Source organism: Orycteropus afer, unplaced genomic scaffold, assembly GCF_000298275.1.
Source record: "Orycteropus afer afer isolate SDZICR_OR568_19922 unplaced genomic scaffold, OryAfe1.0 scaffold00054, whole genome shotgun sequence".
Classification (NCBI taxonomy): Eukaryota; Metazoa; Chordata; class Mammalia; order Tubulidentata; family Orycteropodidae; genus Orycteropus; species Orycteropus afer.
The window spans coordinates 10,273,580-10,291,067 of NW_006921641.1; the positions used below are offsets into that span (position 1 = coordinate 10,273,580).

The 17,488-nt window shown below is 44.9% G+C and overlaps 1 protein-coding gene across 1 annotated transcript in view; it reads right to left on the reverse strand.

The window, feature by feature from the left end:
* Window positions 1-17,488, reverse strand: part of PLB1 (phospholipase B1) — a 190,386-nt gene that overhangs the window by 80,044 nt on the left and 92,854 nt on the right. The window contains 9 exon segments of the mRNA XM_007938897.2: window positions 628-699; window positions 888-983; window positions 1,105-1,209; window positions 5,204-5,285; window positions 7,698-7,798; window positions 8,102-8,167; window positions 12,109-12,189; window positions 13,691-13,742; window positions 17,215-17,323. Of these exon segments, the coding sequence (XP_007937088.2) occupies window positions 628-699; window positions 888-983; window positions 1,105-1,209; window positions 5,204-5,285; window positions 7,698-7,798; window positions 8,102-8,167; window positions 12,109-12,189; window positions 13,691-13,742; window positions 17,215-17,323 (764 nt within the window).

Below are 17,488 nucleotides of genomic sequence, written 5' to 3' on the forward strand. Positions count from 1 at the left end.
GCCCAGGAAAGAGGGGTCAGGCCGCACGCAAGCCCCAACATGGTGGTTAGCAGTGTTGGGCCTGGGGCCTCTCTGGGAATACAGAGGAATGTATGGAGATGAGGAAAGCTGCTGCAGCATTCTAAGAATCCAACAATTTGTGAGTGAAAGTGGGGGTCTTGTTCCGCTTTGCCTTCCTGGTTAATGTCTGCCTTCCTAGCTCTGGCTTCCAATTTACCAATCCTGATTCCTTGTCCCCTTACTGCTTCCTACCCAAAGAGATATTATTCGAGGTCTCTCTGTTCCTCACTCTTCCCATACTGCTATGGAGGCAGTGTCTACATGAAGGCAGGGTTTCCTTCTGCTTCATCTAGCCTTCAAAATAGAGCTGGACGTTGCTGTCATGTTCCCCTCCCTGGCCTGAAAGAGCTGCATCCAGCCCAGACTTGTGCCAGGGCTTATGCAACACAGAGAGGGTGAGGAATGTTCCAGGGCCTCACGGTCACTTGGTCTGCAATCCTTCTGAGGAGGCATAGGGGGGTGGGATGAAAATCAGGGATGAAATGAACTGATGAGCCTTAAAGAGAGCTGGAACCTGGAGAAGATGCTTTAGATGGATGTGCTGCAAGGGCATGCTTTCCACTCTACCTGGTCTGGACATGTAACATCGATCTTGTTTTCAAAATTGTGCTGTGCTGTCTTCTGGTCGACGGGTTGCAACTAAACCAAGAAGCAGGAAGATGATGGGTGAGGAAGAGGAGGCAGGAAGTGGAAGGTCAGGGTGCAGGTCGGGGTGGAACCGGGAGGGAGGGTCAAAGGAAATGGGATTTATTATCACTGCTGTGGGGGCACCTTCAGGCACACAGGTTCTAGGTCTCCCAAAGTCTTTCCAACTTCAGTCATCTTACCATGTTTCGCCACAGGGCGCTGGCTGCACGGGCGTGAGCCTTGCTGCTGAAGTGGAAGCAGTCAGGAGCAAAGAAAGAGCTGTCTGGCAACCCCTCCTGGTCACAGAGCAGAAAAATGGGGTGGTATCATGGAGACGTCAGACGACACAAATGACATTCAGAAATAACTATGGGCTCTCTGTGGATTCCATTTATCCACAATGTCTTCTTTCTTTACCGGGGTCTTTGGCATGTTCACTTTTTGAAAGAACGGTTGCACAACCACTGTAAAGTCTTCCCTCGTGTCATATCGCTCACTCTCAATCAGCTGGTAGGTCCCCTCCTAAGGGAAGAAAAGGGACAGGGTCAGAGAGCAGATGTACGACGGGAATACAGAGGAATGTACGGAGGTGAGGGCAGCAGCTGCAGGGCTCCAAGGCTCTGACAATTTGTGAGTGAAAACAGTGGTCTTGTTCTGCTCCACCTCTGTGGGCTCTTCCCATCTGCTCCATCTTTGCGTGCTCTCTTTCTCACAGAATTGAATAGAATCTGACCTTTGATGAAATTCATCTTCAGCAAAACCTCAACTAATCAAGAGCCACCTAATTACCTTTTTAGGTCGGCCTTTATCTTAACTCCTGCCCCCAACTCCTGCTTCAACTGCACATATTTAACCCAACAGGCAGGTAAGGAAAAGCCTACATCTATCAGCTTGCCCTCTTTTAAAGTTATTCTGATCAAAGAGTTGGTGAGGAGGATTATTTGATTAAGTGACATTCTGGATAATTGTTACGGATTGAATTTTGTCCCCCGAAATATGTTTTGTAAAGCCTAACCTATATACCAGAGGTTATAATCCCATCAGAAATAGAGTTTTCTTTGTTATGTTATTGAGTCAGGAGTAGTAGAGGGAACATTTTAAATCAATCTCTTTTAAGACAAAAAAGAGCAGATTAATCAAGGAAACAAGCAAGCAGAGACGGGGGAAGATAGATGCCCACCACATGAAGGTCACCATGATCGCCGAGGAAAGAAGCTGAAAAGAGACGGGGACTTTCCTCCAGAGCCCACAGAGAGATAACGCCTTCCCTATAGCCTGTGTCCTGAATTCAGACTTCTAGCGTCCTAAATTGTGAGAAAATAAATTTCTGTTTGTTAAAGCCACCCACTTGTGTTATTTCTGTTATAACAGCACTAGGTAACTATACAATAATCCACATTTATTTCTGTCCTCAAACTGCTTAATCAAAGGTGACTCAACAACATCATTAAATGCATATTTATATCATTTGTGCATATGGTGTGTGTGTGTGTGTGTGTGTGTGAGCACTGTGCTCTCATGTGTCCATATGTTTATGCCTCTTTGAGCTTTTCAGATCTCTCCAGGAGGGTAATAGAACCTGTTATCTTCACAGCTTCCCCTTGGGCTCTGTTCCAGGAAGACCAGTTACCCCAGTTCTGGCTCTTACTCCTGCCAGACTCTGCCATTTCACTACTCACCAGGGTTTCCACCATTTGCAGTCAGGAACCTGCCTGGAGAGGGAAGTCAGGCTCCTGCACCTTGAAACATTAGTGTGGTCACTTCAGAGGACCCTACAGTAAGAAAGCCTCTATGCCAGAAACCCCTTACCTCTGTCTGACCTCTCCAGCCAGTCTCCTCCATTTGCAGAACCTGACTAAGGCATAAAGTTTGATAGGGGAAGGAAAGAAGGTGATTTTAAGAGAGAGAGAAGTATAATATCACTAACAAGCTGTGTGACTTCCAGCAAGGTGCTTTCCATCTCTGATTTCTGTTCCCTCATTTGTGAGGATGTTGGATAACACCAAGCCCCTTCCTATGCTACTGGTTACTTTGAGCTCACTCAGGGTTCACAGTGGGTGGAACCACATACCTTTTGGGAACTGAAATAAATAGTATGTTGAGTGCCTGGCACATGGTAAGTAATAAATGATCACAGTAATGATCATCACCAGGGAGAGTGATGAGAACCATAGAATTAGCAGTAGGCCGGGGATGAGATGATCCTGAGAGAGGGCGCAATGACCAAATGTGGCTGAGCTGTGATCATCTCTCAGACACTAAACCAGGGTCTCCATGGTGACCAAGATCAGACCTGGCAACAGCTGGCCAATCTAGAAAGGCCAGTGAAGGCAGCTTTGATGACTATTTTCTATTCTCTTTGGCTATGTAGCATCTGCACCCACATTTGAAAACCCCACTGTATGAGAGGAAGAGCCTGCTTTCTAGTATGCTGTTCTTAGATGCCATGGAGCTGATTCTGACTCATAGCGACCCCATGTGATAGAGCAGAGCTGCCCCATAGAGTTTTCTGGGCTGTAATCTTTACAGGAGCAGAATGCCAGGTCTTCTCTCCTTCAGAGCATCTGGGTAAGTTTGAACAACGAACTTTTCAGTTAGCTGCTGAGCAGTTAGCTGTTGCACCATCAGGGCTCATTGCTTCTCACTATAGAAGCTAAAAAAGACAAATCCTTGCTTTCCCAGCCCCCTAGCAGCTAAGGAATAGGCACAGGGCTGAGGCTTTCCCAATTGTTGCCTTAGCCTCAGGCTTTGGGGTTGGAAGCGGGTGATAAAAAGATGGAGGGGCAGCAAAAATTCCTTTTTTGCCAAGGTTGCAGCTATCTCTCATTCCTAGAAGCAGCAGCGACAGTGGGGGCCTGGCTGGCCAGGACCAGCAATCTGAGGTGTCCATGATGTCTTCACTGGGACTAGTTCTTTGGTATTATTTTGATTCCACTAGAATTCCATGATTCCTAGTAGCTTGGGCTCTAACTCTATTTCTTCAGCCTTTCCAGAGATTGTATACTAACCAACTCACTGCCCTCGAGTCGGATCTGACTCATAGCAACCCCTCCTTGGGTTTTTGAGGTGGTATCACTACAGAAGTAGATTGCCCAACCTTCCTTCTGAGGAGTGGCTGATGGGTTTGAACTGCCAGCCTTCTGGTTAGCAATCAAATACCTTAGGCACTGTACTACCAGAGCTCCTAGAGATTCTATGGAACACCCAATAAATTATTCTGCTGAAGTTAGGTAGAAACTGCATAAACTCTTAGTGCTTACACCCAAGAACCCCAACTGAAATGGGTGCTCTCATGGCCATAACCCCAGCTGCCTTTTCTCTCCTGGTGCAGGCATGGACTGCTTCATCAGAGACACAGGTGCCTGCTCATGGAAGAAGGAAGTACAGCTGGAGGCAGAAGAGGTGGACAGAGGGTTGGGCAGGAGTGTCATAGAATGACATGTTGTTGTTGTTGTTATGTGCAGTCGAGTCAGACCCGGCTCATAGTGACTCCTCCTTGGGTTTCCAAGGCAGTATCACTATGGAAGTAAATTGCCCCATCTTCCTTCTGAGGAGTGGCTGGTGGGTTTGAACCACCAACCTTCTGGTTAGCAGTCAAGTGCCTTAGCCACTATGCTACCAGAGTTCCTAGAGAATAATATACAGAGGTTCATTGATATACAGAGGTTCATTTCTCTGAGTCCTTGATACATCTGACAAGTGTGGCTGCCACCAAAAAAAGTCCACAGGGAAATGCTTCTATTCTAAAGTGTCCATGAACTTGAAGGATGGGCTCACTCTGGAAGCTGTTTGCAGGCCACTCTGGAAGGGTTGGAAGGCCTACCATTGTCCTCTCAAGTGACTAAATGATCACTGTGGGCAAAATCAAGATAGTTAAGGGAGTCAGCTGTTCTGGTAAACGATTCGATGAGGAAACAATTAAAATGAACCACCACAAGATGTCTGGAGACCATCTGCTAACTTTCTATCCCCGCTGTGCTCTCTGTGCTACCCACTCCCATGGGAGGGGAGGGGACAGGAGAGGGAAAGTATCTTCTGTGTGCCAGGTGCCTTGTGCAGGTTACCTCACAACATCTGGGCAACTTCCTTGGGAGGGCACTGCTTCGACCTCCTTTTCACCTTTCTTTTCACATCCAGGAGTCTGACTCCCAGAGAGCTATCTGAGATTACTTATCTAAGTCACACCATCAGCTGGCGGCAGTTACGGTTTTGATCTAGTCAGAACCACTCTGAAATTTCTTCCCAGGACAGCACATTTCTCTGTGGACGGCTGGAAACACATGTTTTCATGTAGCGGCCAAGGCCCTGAGTTCAGTGAGTGGTTTAGTCACTTGTCTCTGTAGCTTTAATTGAATATGTTTGACCACAGCCCCTGCTGCCTTGTGGGTGTCTATATCGGCCCAGTTGAGTCAGCAGTAACCCCACATCCAGTTGGTCAAAATTACCTAAGCATTTACTCATTTTCCAAATAGAGCAATAAAATCATACTGCAGTTCCTGTGTAAGTCTCAGCTTACCTGATACTTTTTATTCACTTCGACGAGGCTGGCAAGTTCTGTGGAGTTATCATCAAACTTCAGGACACAGGGACACAGAGACCTGCAGACCAAACCAGAGATACCCCCACCCATCAAAATTACTGTTCTCGACGTATGACCTTGAAACATTGGCGTAAGACTCTTTTAACCTGGAGCAGTCTTTTAACTTGGAGCAGTGAGGAGTCTGTGTTAATGAGGGGACTTGCCTGGCTAACCTGTTGACTGTAGTGATGATGCTGAAGAAAATTTCCCAGACCTGGATTTGTTCTTGAAAATGAAATAGGTATTTCTTCTCATATCTACAGGAGTGACTTTATGGCTGTGTGAGGACAATGCTATGCAGATGAGGCATAAACCAAAACCAAACCAATCTCACTGCCATTGAGTCGATTGGACTCATAGCATCCACTCCTTGGGTTTCCAAAGTGGTATCTCTATGGAAATAGACTGCCCAATCTTCTTTCTGAGGAGTGGCTGGTGGGTTTGAACAGCCAGCCTTCTGGTTAGCAGCCTTCTGGTTAGCCACCAGAGCTCTCTCCTGCAGATGAGGCATACCTCCTTTTAAATAATAATCATGATCACAGCAATAACAATAATAATGGCTAACACATAATGAATGTTTACTATGCCAAGCACTGTGCTAAAAGCTCTCTAGGTTATTAACCCATTTAATCTTCACAGTCATTCTCCCCATCTTACAGATGAGTAAACTGAGACTCAGAGTGGGTAAGCAACTTTCTCAAGGCCACATGAATGCTAAGTGTGGAAGCCAGGACTTGAACTCAAGTCTGCCTGGCTCTGCACTTGTTGTTAGCTGCAGTTGAGTCTATTTCAACACCGCAACCTCATGTGCTTTCTTAGTTGTGGTCCTTACACCAAGGCTTTTCTTCCTCAGCATTGTTGGGTGGGTTTTAACCACCAACCTTTATGTTTGCAGATGAGCACAAGCTATTTATGCCACTTAGGGACCTTCCTGAGTTCTTAACCTCTATACTAAACTTTGGTCTGGTCTGCAACTCTGACTGCAGGCCATTTTGCAAATCTAGACTTTTGGTCCTGGGGGATGAGGCAATGGTGTGTATGGCTCATTGCAGGGTTAGTGCAGCCACTGAGATACAGAACACCAGAGAAGCAGAGGAGGGCAGGGCACAAGAGAGGTGGAAGGCCCAGGTGACCATCACTTTGATATTCAGTGGTTTGGTCTTTTCAGTTCTGAGAACAAACCCGGCAAATGCTTACCCTGGAACTTTAGTTTGAATGGTCTAAAAGGCCCTGTAGTACTTGGCAGTGATAAACCTTTTTGGTGAGTGGCTCTGAGATGGGATGAATACACTGAACCCCCTGTGTGGCCCAGTGACTAGAGAAAGTGGGAGCCAGGGTATGAGTCAGTAGCTGAAAATAGCATGCTGGACACCAGCTGTGGTAATAGGCACGTGTCATCCAGGCTGTCCGCCCTCTGCTCCCCCCTCCTGAGCCCTTCCCCTGGGGCTCTGTGTAGCCTGGGCCCCCAGGTGAGCTTTGGCATAGATCTTCAGAAGACCAGCCAAGATAACTCCATAATTCCCAAGAACAAATCTTCTCCTTGTGAATTAATCATTCAGTTGTTCAGCAAACAGCCCCTGAGCCCCTAGCAGTGACCCAGAAACTGAGTTCACAGGCTGTGGGGAGTTAGGCTCATGAATAATTACCATAAGATGTGCTCAGGGCTATGGTAGAGACCTGTATGGAGCTACAGAGGCAGTTGGGGGTATGGGGATAGGGCTTTACTAAATCTGGGACACCGGACCAGGACCTAGACTAAAGGTCTAGAGAAGGACTTGCAGAAAGGTAAGCTGTGGGGAAATGTTCATGCTTAGAATGTCTTATTCCTGAGGGTGACAGAGATGTGTAATATTAAGGAGAAGCCATCTTTGTTTGGTTCTGAAGGCTGAGGGATGAAGATGACCCCTCAGGGGTCTTCTGAGGCCAGGGTTCTCTGGGAAAGACACTATCCTCTGGGCTGATTCTGATTTGACCACCTACTCATCTAGAAAACAACTGTGACTCCAACTTTGTGAATGCCCAGCCAGGAGTACCCACACCAATCAGAGGTCCCTCTGTGCTGGAAGCAGCTGCCTAGAGGGTGTAGGGAAGCTCCAGACATACTCAAAAGCAGGTCCTCTCTGAGTCCTGCCTATACTAGCTGAATCCATTCCTCCCTCTCTGGATTCAAAGGTATCAGGGGGCCGCCAGGTCAACAGAAGCAGGGTTGGGGTTCTAAATGCACACTTTGAGAACAGGCAGCTGAGGTCCATCCTGAGGTGGCAAAAAACATGGGATGCCCCCTCCATTAGACCTTTTGAAGTTAGGAAATGGGGTGGTCTCAGCACTTCTCATGTTCTACCCTATGGTTTTCTAAATGATCAGAGCCACTTTCTGCTAAGGATCCCACAGCCATTTCTTTCGGAATCAAGTAAAGAAGTTTCTATCTCACTTGAGGATCAGTCTTGGACAGCTGACTTTCTCCTCCTGGTATAGCTCCCTCAGGCCAATGATCTCCAGCACCAGCACCAGGTTCACAAAAGTCCGAGGAACCTGAAGAAAGGCAAAATCAGTCCCCTGAGAGGACTCAGGCTGCACAGCTCTAGTCTCTTATATGGGTCTGAGGCTTGCTCCTCCTGCTGGTGTATGGCCATCAGTCTGGCCCCATCCACCTCCTTTATCCCTCCCACCCTTTCTGCTCCCCATCAATTCTGTGACTGGCTGATGTCCAGGTAGGGGTGACCTGCCAGGAGGTCTCAACAGGAAGTCAGAGCTGCTTCCGGGTTAGGTTTGGGGCCCAAAACAAAAGAGGCTGTGGCTGAGCTATTCAGAGCTGGTGCCGACCAGGCTCTGTACCTCAGCGTGGAGGATGTCCAGAGCCTTCGCAATGTTGCCGGTGAAGTTCTGGGGAGAAAAGCGAACCTGTAGGAAGAGGAAGAGTCTCTTTAACACATTTCTCATTGGGTCTGCCTACAGACCAGAGCCACATCCTTTCTTGCAGACCAGAGCCACATCCTTTCTTGTGTCCCCTTCGTCCTGTATTTCAGCCAGAGTGGGCAACAGGGAGATAGATACAGGGTTTTCCTTTGGGGTCTTAGCCTTCATATCAACTCTACAGCCCTGGGGCTTGTCATAGTTATGATTCTCAGGAAACTGCCCCTCTTCTGTGTAGAGTGACAGAAAGCTCTGGATCTACTTTGTGACAACTAGCTATAGGGTCTTAGAAGTCACTTCACCCCTCTGGGTCTCTCTAAAATGGGGATGCTGGACCAGATGACCAAGGGACTAAGTTCCCTTGCAGCTTGAGGCCTGAAGTGTCTGGGAATATACATTCTAAGGGAAGTGGATACTGTCATGACCCCCCACCCCACTCAAGTAGCATAAATACATTTTAACTGTTATTCTTCCTGATTTCAATACTTTTTAAAATTTCTTTGTTTGCTTAAAGTAGTGGAACTTTTCCTCCAGATGAAATCTAACCCTGAGCCCTGATAGACTAAGTGGATTAAAGCTGCAACACTCACAACTTGAAAACTCTTGACCCTGGTCACTCTGAGGGTGGGACAGTGGACCATGAGAAGGCTGAGTAGCAAGACTCATTATTTCCTAAACTTGGCTCTGCTGGTTCCCTTTCTGCATGACAAATGTATTTATCTTCAAGTTCCAGTTGGAAAGTCTACTGCTGTCTGATGACAGCCCCACACCACCCCAAATTCCCATAGCAATTTTGACTTTTGCTCTCTCTTCCTTGTGTATCACTTGAACCACACTGTGATGTTTTTCTTGCTGTGTTATGGTGAGTTGTCTGTGTCTCCCTCTCCTGACAGTGTGGGGTCCTTGAGGACAGACCTGGGTTTCATTTGTCACTGCTTGACACCAAATACAGTGCCTGGAGTATAATACGTGCTCAGCAAATGGTACTAGAAATGAAAAATATTCTAATTATCAGAAAATATTACGAACAAACTTAAAAAGCAAACAATAAAATAAGCAACGTATTGGACAAAGGAGTTGTATGCTTAAGGTAGGGATTTTGAAAAAGCAGTAGGAAAAAGATGACTGTCCAAACAGAAGCCAATAGCCATGGTAGAAAATTTAACAAAAGGAGAAATTCAAATGAGTATTGAACAGGGGAAAATAGTTTATTCCTACCTAAAACAAACCAAACTCATTGCCTCCTGGTTGATTCTGACTCATAGCAACCCGATAAGACAGAGCAGAACTACCCTCACAGCTGTAAATCTTTAGGAAGCAGACTACCATATCTCTCTCCCATAGAGCAGCTGGGGGGTTTAAAATGCCAACCTTTTGGTTATCAGCCAAGCACTTAACTATCAGGTTTCCAGGGCTCCTTATTCCTACTTAGTGATCAAAATAATGCAAAGTTGGGAAAAAATGAGGTGCAGTCTTTAATCTATCAGATTAGCAACGATTAAAAACAATGATGACATACATTGTCATTTGGGGTATGGAGAAATAGGCATATAAACTTTTTGGGAGAGTTTGCCAATATGCATTCCAAACATTAAAAATACTCATATTCACCAAAATGTAAGATGGGTGATAGATATTTATGTGTTAAAGGTAATACAGTGCAACATTAGCAATTGTAGTATCTAGGTAGTAAGTATACACTCACTCATCACTTATCAATGTGGTTAGGTTCCAAAGGCTATGTTGCCATGTGAAAATCAACATTACGCAAAAATGGAGAATGAACACATCAGATCACAAAATGGAAAATAACTATACCATTACATAACTGCCAAATTATACCATTATATAACTGCCAAATTATATCATTGCATAACTGCCAAATTGTTTTTACATAACTGCCAAACCACTGAGAATCATGGTCCAGCCAAGTTGGCACATAACCTTAACTATCATGGACTGTATTACTCTCACCTTGGACCTTGGCATTTGTTACTGCCAAATATACACTGTTAATGTGCAAAATAGTCAGATAGTAGATTTTGTAATAATGTTGTAAATCTGAAATGTCAGATAATGAGATAGTAGATATTGTTGTTGTTATGTGCCGCCGACTCCTCCTTGGGTTTCCGAGGCAGTGTCACTACGGGAGTAGATTGCCCCATCTTCCTTCCGAGGAGTGGCTGGTGGCTTTGAACCTCCAGCCTTATGGTTAGCAGTCAAGTGCCTTAGGAACTATGCTACCAGAGCTCCTGAGATGTAGACAAGTGAGGAGTAAATGTATAGGAATTTACTGTATAATTCCTTTTATTTCTCCATATGCTTAGAAATTTTCACAGTAAAATGTTAGAGTAAATGCACATATCTTTTTGTTTAAAAATCTTTCTTCTTAGAATACATATACTAAGGAAAAATTATGGATATAAACAAAGATGGATATTAATCATGTTGTTGTTGTTATGTGCCGTCGAGTTGGACCCGACTCATAGCAACCCCTCCTTGGGTTTCCAAGGCGGTATCACTGCAAAAGTAGATTGCCCAACTTTCCTTCCAAGAAGTGGATGGTGGGTTTGAACCACCAGCCTTCTGGTTAGCAGTCAAGTGATAGTTAAAATAGGAAAAATTAAAAGTACTGTAAGCTAAGTACCCAAGAATGGAGAATACTTAAGTAAATTATGGCTCATCTACATGACAGTCTTTAGGGAGGTCTGGTGGCATAGTGGGTAAGACATTTGGCTGCTAACCACAAGGTTAGCAGTTCAAACCCACCAGCTTCTCTGCAGAAAGAAGATGGGGGCAATCTACTTCCTAAAGATTTACAGCTATGGAAACCCAATGTGGGTCACTATGAGTTGGAATTGACTCAATGGCAGTGGGTTTGCTTTTTTGGTTTATACAGTCTTTAAGAATTATTTTATAGAAAAAAAATATATTGATCATGGGGTTAGCTTCCCAATGTATTAGTAATTGAAAAAAAAAAAACAGATTACCAAATAATATTTTCAGAATGATACTATTTTTAGAAACTAAAGCAATTTTTCTGTATCCACAAAAAATGTTAAATAGACATTTACCAAAATGTTACCAACAGTTATTAGAGACTTTTTCCCTCTGAACTTTGATGTCGTTCTTATATATATTGCATATAAACTAATAATTTTATTTACTATTATAATAAAATTTATTTTATTTAAAATAATAATGAAGCTATTATTTTGAAAGTCAATTGAATTAAATATAAAAGAGGGTACAGGCTTGTTCAGCATAGATAGAAGAGGTAGAGTTACAGGGAAGCAGATTCAGGCTTAACACAAAGAAACACTGAAAGAGCAAACTAAAGGTCTGCCCATCATGGGGATATTAAGCAGCTGGATTTTATGGAAAGGATTCCTTCCATGGGTAGGAGGCTGGTTAAAATGGCCCAGGGAGTGTCTTCCAGTCAGATTCTGTGGTTCTAGGAAGAAGTGCCACCCATAGCAATAGCCTCACTCTTGGGGTTCCCATCAGTTCAGCATGACTTGGTTCGGAACCTTGCCTAATGCCTGCAAGTGCCTGCAGGTGACAGCACAAAGGTGGAGATGGAGGGGGTGTTGGACATGGAGAAGGAGCTGCCTTAAAATTATCTATGAAGGTATGCAAGATTTTTCTAGATCATTAGAAAGTTATCTTGGTTTCCTGAATGATATCAGGATCCTAATTAGAAAGCCTAATCATGATCTATCTCAAAACCAGTCTTGTTCTGTTGAATCTCTCCCTGGAGGTGAATGCCCTCTCGGTTTCAGGTCTCAGGGTTCATTCCAGGCTGGATCCAGGCCAAATCATGAGCCCTAGTCTTAGCCCAGCTGCCCTGCTCCATGAGCCAGTAACCTGGGGCTAGTGGAGATCCTTACCTGGGGGTGAGTCTTGAGTTGAGGGCCTTAGAGACTTACCGGGTCATTGCAGAAATCACAGAGGTCATTGCCTCCTATAAATATGGTTATTATCTTCCAGTCATCCTGAAAATTTATCCTCTGAAATGAATAAGAAACAAATAAGTAAGCACCTTGTCCCAGAGTCAAGAAGATGGAAACACAGAGTGCTGAACACCAGGAGAAATTGGTCCCCACCAGAGGATTTAGTGGACAATCATAGTTTTTCTCTTTGGTTTTGGGATCCTAAAGTCATAAAGATTTGGTGGGTACTAATTGGTTCAATTCCCCCCTTCCCCAGTGGATCATTGGACTTTCATGTGGCTCTACCCACACATAGGTACATACAGGTCAGTTCCCAAATGTCTTCTTGGGAGTGGATACTGATGCCCACCAAGCTTTATCCCTCCCATCTCTACTCTAGCAAGGAAAAGGGAGAGGGATAGGAAAGCTGGTTCTGGCTATGGGAAAGGAGAACATTTGTTCTGGGATCTTCTGGAATCTTCTATCCCAATTTTACCTTAAGAGAGAAAGAATCATTGTCCATTAAAAGGAAGCTCTAACTCAAATCATGCACATTAATTAAAACTAATTGTTCATAAGCAAATCAAACAGGAGAGTCTGGGAAAAGTAAAGTGGAAGCTCCAACCATGTGCTCTGAAAGGATTTGCCACTTGTGGCCCAAGGGCAGCTGTGGCCCTCACAGCCTCTTACACTGTGTAGCTTGGACTTCTGTGACTTACACTTCCAAAGAGGATAGTAAAACCAAACCAAAACCAAACTCACTGCCATTGAGTCAGATCTGACTCATTGCGACCCCTCCTTGGGTTTCCGAAGTAGTATCACTACGGAAGTAGATTGCCTAACCTTTCTTCTGAGGGTTTGAACCGCCAGCCTTCTGGTTAGCAGCTAAATGCCTTAGGCACTACACCACCAGAGGATAGTAGGAGGAAAAAAAAATCCACAAATTTCTGACATTAAGAGCAGAAAGCACCCATTACATTACATGCAAAATAACTAATCCCATCTCTTGCCCTCTGCACACACTTTTCATTATTCTCTTCACTTTGTAGCTCCAAAAAGAAAGGTCTAAATTGAAAATTTTGAGAACTCTGCTTTTATTTGAGGGAGAACCTCATATTCGTCTCTCAGAACCCAGCTCAAATCTCCTTGGCGTTCACAAGCAGAGGACCCTGTCCCTTCCTCTGTGCTACCCATCTACCTTACACGTAGTACTCTTTATAGCATGTGTCAACTGCTTTATAACTTGCATTCTTCATGTTGGCCTCCCCTTATGAACTCCTTGAGGGCAGGGACAGCATATGTATCCATAGCACCCGGCCTAATGCTTGAGGCATGAAAAATGTTTCATGTAAATCACTGACTGACCGAGCGAATGAATGACTGAATAAATGAAGGAGAATTCCTTTTCCAGAGGAGCAGTGTTTCAGACTTCAGATATTATTGCTGCAAAGCTGGCCTAGCTCCCATTAGTTTCCGTTCCCCTATAGCTGACCCTCCTCATCTCCACAGATCTCTCCTGTCTGCTCCTTACTTCGGGGATCCTCCCCTGAGTGGTCCCAGGTGGCACCTCTGCACTCACTGTGTCATTCTTCATCAGGTCCACCAGCCTTCTGGCCTGGACAGGTAAATCCCTGGAGACACACACAGGAAATGGTCATGTGAAGAGTGGGAACTATAGGGCTGGGAGAGGAACTTAACAGAGAGAGCAGGAATCAAACATGTACGAGGAGGGTCCAAGCAGGTCTCCTGCAAGAATGTTGTACTAAAGGCCTTGGCCCCACAGAGCTCCCTCCTCCTTGGCTCTCCTGGGTGAAGAGGCATGAAGGTGCTTTGGGAAGGGCAGAGCACTCCACATCTGAGGGGGTGACTGTTAGTGTCATTACCTTCTGATTGGTGTATGTGACTATACACTTTTTTCTCTCTTCCGAGCCAGGCTTGGTCAGGGTAAACAGAAGGTCTGCATATGTGTACTTCATGTTTAATGTCATGCATGGCTCCAACATGTGACCATTTCCATAGATGCCATGACTTCAGTCCCCATATCCTCAAGATGATATGGTTGAGCTAGACACACCTGGATTTGGTGCTTAGTTGCCACTTGTTAACTAGGAAAGTGACTTAAATTCTTGGTTTAAAAAGATTAAAAATATGGAAATAAACCATTACCATCACTTCCATCTTAGAGGGTTATCAGGAGCAGTACATGAGATAGGTAAAGCAACCCTGTGCAGCAGGCAAGAGCCACTACTGGTTGCAGACAGCATGGGTTTCAGTCCTGGTCTTACCATTGGTCAGCTCTGAGACCTCAGCAAGGACTTTACCTTGCAAACCTGCTTGCTCCTTTATAAAATGGGGGTGGGAAGTATACCTTGTCCATGGAGCTGTTGGGAGGGTTAAATGTGGTTCTAGATAAAGAACTGAGAACAGTCCCTGGCCCATGTGAAAAAAAAAAAAAACCAAGTTCATTGCTGTTGAGTTGATTCTCACTCATCACAGTCCCTCCTTGGGTTTCCAAGGTGGTATTGAATTAGTACTATCATCACTACCACAACCATTGTCATCATCAATAAATCCCTGGCATAGTGCCTAGCAGGAGACATTTGTCACCATCCTCTCCCCTCTTAATGGTAGTCCAACTGGCCCTGGTCATAGTCAGACTAAATATTAGATAACCTGGATGGGGAATTGGGGTAAGTCACTGAATCTCTTTGAGCCTCAGTTTCCTTATCTATAAATCTGAAGTTATCAAGGCAGCTGCTCTTTCTATGAGCTAGAGTTTTGTGAGGATTATGCAATCTCTCTGAATCCTAATTTCATCACTAATAAGAAATGGGAATGTGACCTTCTTCTGCTCTGTCCATCTCAGAGTTATCATATGGAATACATGGGATAAAAACATGAAAGTGCTTTATCAATTGTACACAACTGTGCATGTGTAATGGAGCTCTGGTAGCATAGTGCCTAAGGATTTGACTGCTAAGCAGAAGGCTGGCGGTTCAAGCCCACCAACCACTCTATAGAAGGAAGACTGAGCAATCTATTTCTGTAAAGATCTACCACCTCGGAAACCCAGTGAGGGTCACTATGAGTTGGAATCAACTAGATGGCAGTGAATTTGGTTTTGGTTTGGTGCATGTATAAGTTGTTATTATCTGACTTGGAATAAAAGCTGCAGTGTAGAAGGATAGATGATGTAGTTGAGTTCATGCATTCGTTCAGGTCATTTAGATTCTTTGTGCAGTTTCTTCATCTGTAAAACGGGAACAGTAATTTTCAACTTTTCCTTGCTAGCCAGGAATGTGCTTGGATAAATGGATGATTTGTATGACAGAGCCCCCAGGCCTCAGGGAGAGCAGGGACAGAAATCAACACCCTATGAATTGTGTCAGCTCTGGTAGCTTTTGTGCTCTGGACTCTGAGGTTCCATTCTTGGGTGTCTAACTGAATAATCATGCCCAATCCCTCTTACACCATCAGCTGATGATATATACTGGGAGAAAACAAAATCATGGTCATATCAAGGTAAGCAAAACATTTCAGGCTGTAAATTGGTAAACTTCCAATCCCAGCTCTGTGAAAAGGGGAGGAAAAAAAAGCAACCCACAGAGTTCATTGTAAAACCTATAATTAGGTTTTGTATGATCCCCTGCTTTGGATAACCTGTGTTACCTTTCCAGTCTTGGATAAATGACAAATCTATTCAGGTGGCTTACAGCCTCAGATAGGTGTTGACAGCCAGAAGAATTATATCAGGGAATCTAGGTACCAAACACGGAGTTCCTAGGAACTACTTGGTGGCTTTATACCCAGTCAGCCAGTGGAGGAGCCCCACATTTTCTGGCAGTAAAATGAGGTTTGTTAATTATTCTAAAAAAAAAAAGTAGAATTAAGGAACAGAAAGGATTTTTTCTTCTTGATTGGGTATGGACTCAGAGTCAGCTGTGGTCTACAAAGGCACATCTTATGTGGACATGAGGGTTATAGATAAGGCAAAGTAATTTGCTCAAAGCCTATGATTGGCATTAGTCAGTGGGACTAGTTCCCTGGTGGTAGGGTGGGAGAGGGGTAGCAGGTTTCTGTCACTGACAGCAAGGGACATTCCTGGGAATTCACATATCCTCTGATCATGTAGCAGACCCAATGTAGCTAGCATTCAAAGCTTTGAAATCTTGGAGCAAAATGGAGCTGTAAGAGCCAGGAGACCTGACCAGCCTGCTCTCAGGGAATCAGCCATTCAGGGCCCACATACCATGGCTTACTGGTCCCTGGGCTCACTAACAGCTTTCTGTAGGGTGTGTGTCTACAGCCCTGCTGGATTATTACTGTGACCATGACAAATGCTGCACACACCATCTACTACTTGCCAGGACACTCACATCCAATATGGCAATTGAGCTTCCCAACCAGTCCCATTGTATAAGCTGAGGCTTACTGAGGCCAAGGAGGAAGCCAGGATACAAATTTGGGGCTAACCCTCCCAGGACTGGTGCTCTTCCCCTTACACAGGAAGGAGGCAAGATCTGAAGACTGAAAAGATGTCTGAGGAAGGGAGGGAAAGCCAGACTCTAAAATGGGAGCATTAAAGTGGCATAATGGATAAGGCACTTGGCTGTTAACCAAAAGGTCAGTGGTTCAAACCCACCAGTCACTCCACGGAGGAAGACTGGGTAATCTACTTCCATAAAGATTTACAGCCTCAGAAACCCAAAGGGGTCACTATGAGTTGGAATCGACTTGATGGCAGTGAGTTTTTGTTTTGTTTTAACAAAATTAGTGATAGTAACTGGGACTCAGAGTCAGCTATGGTCTACAAAGGCACATCTTATGTGGACATGAGGGTTATAGATAAGGCAAAGTAATTTGCTTAAAGCCTATGATTGGTATTAGTCCGTTTCCCTGGTGGTAGTGTTGGAGAAGGGTAGCAGGTTTCTGTGACTGACAGAAAGGGACATTCCTGGGAAAGCACTGGCCAGACTTTGATCCTCAAACCCCAGGCCTAGACCAAGCCCTATCAGTCCTGCAGTCATATACCCCAGTCTAGGCCAAGCCCCTCAATGCCCCTGAAGGCCCTGTGCTGTTCATCCCCAAGGGTCCCCTGCTCACTCAGCTCGGTCTCCTGCCACCGCCTGGTTGAAGAAGGCTCCTGGACGGTTTTCTTTCCCAGTGCCAGTAGAATAGCCCTTTAGGGAAGGGTTGAATTCCCGGAGGATGTCTGGAAATACAAGGCAGAGACATGGCTTGGTGATTACCCCAAAGCAATCTTCAAGTTCCTTTGGTAAGCTCTAGTGGGTAGCATAGTGCCTAAGGCACTTGACTGCTAACCAGAAGGCTGGCAGTTCAAACCCACCAGCCACGTCTCGGAAGGAAGGTTGGGCAA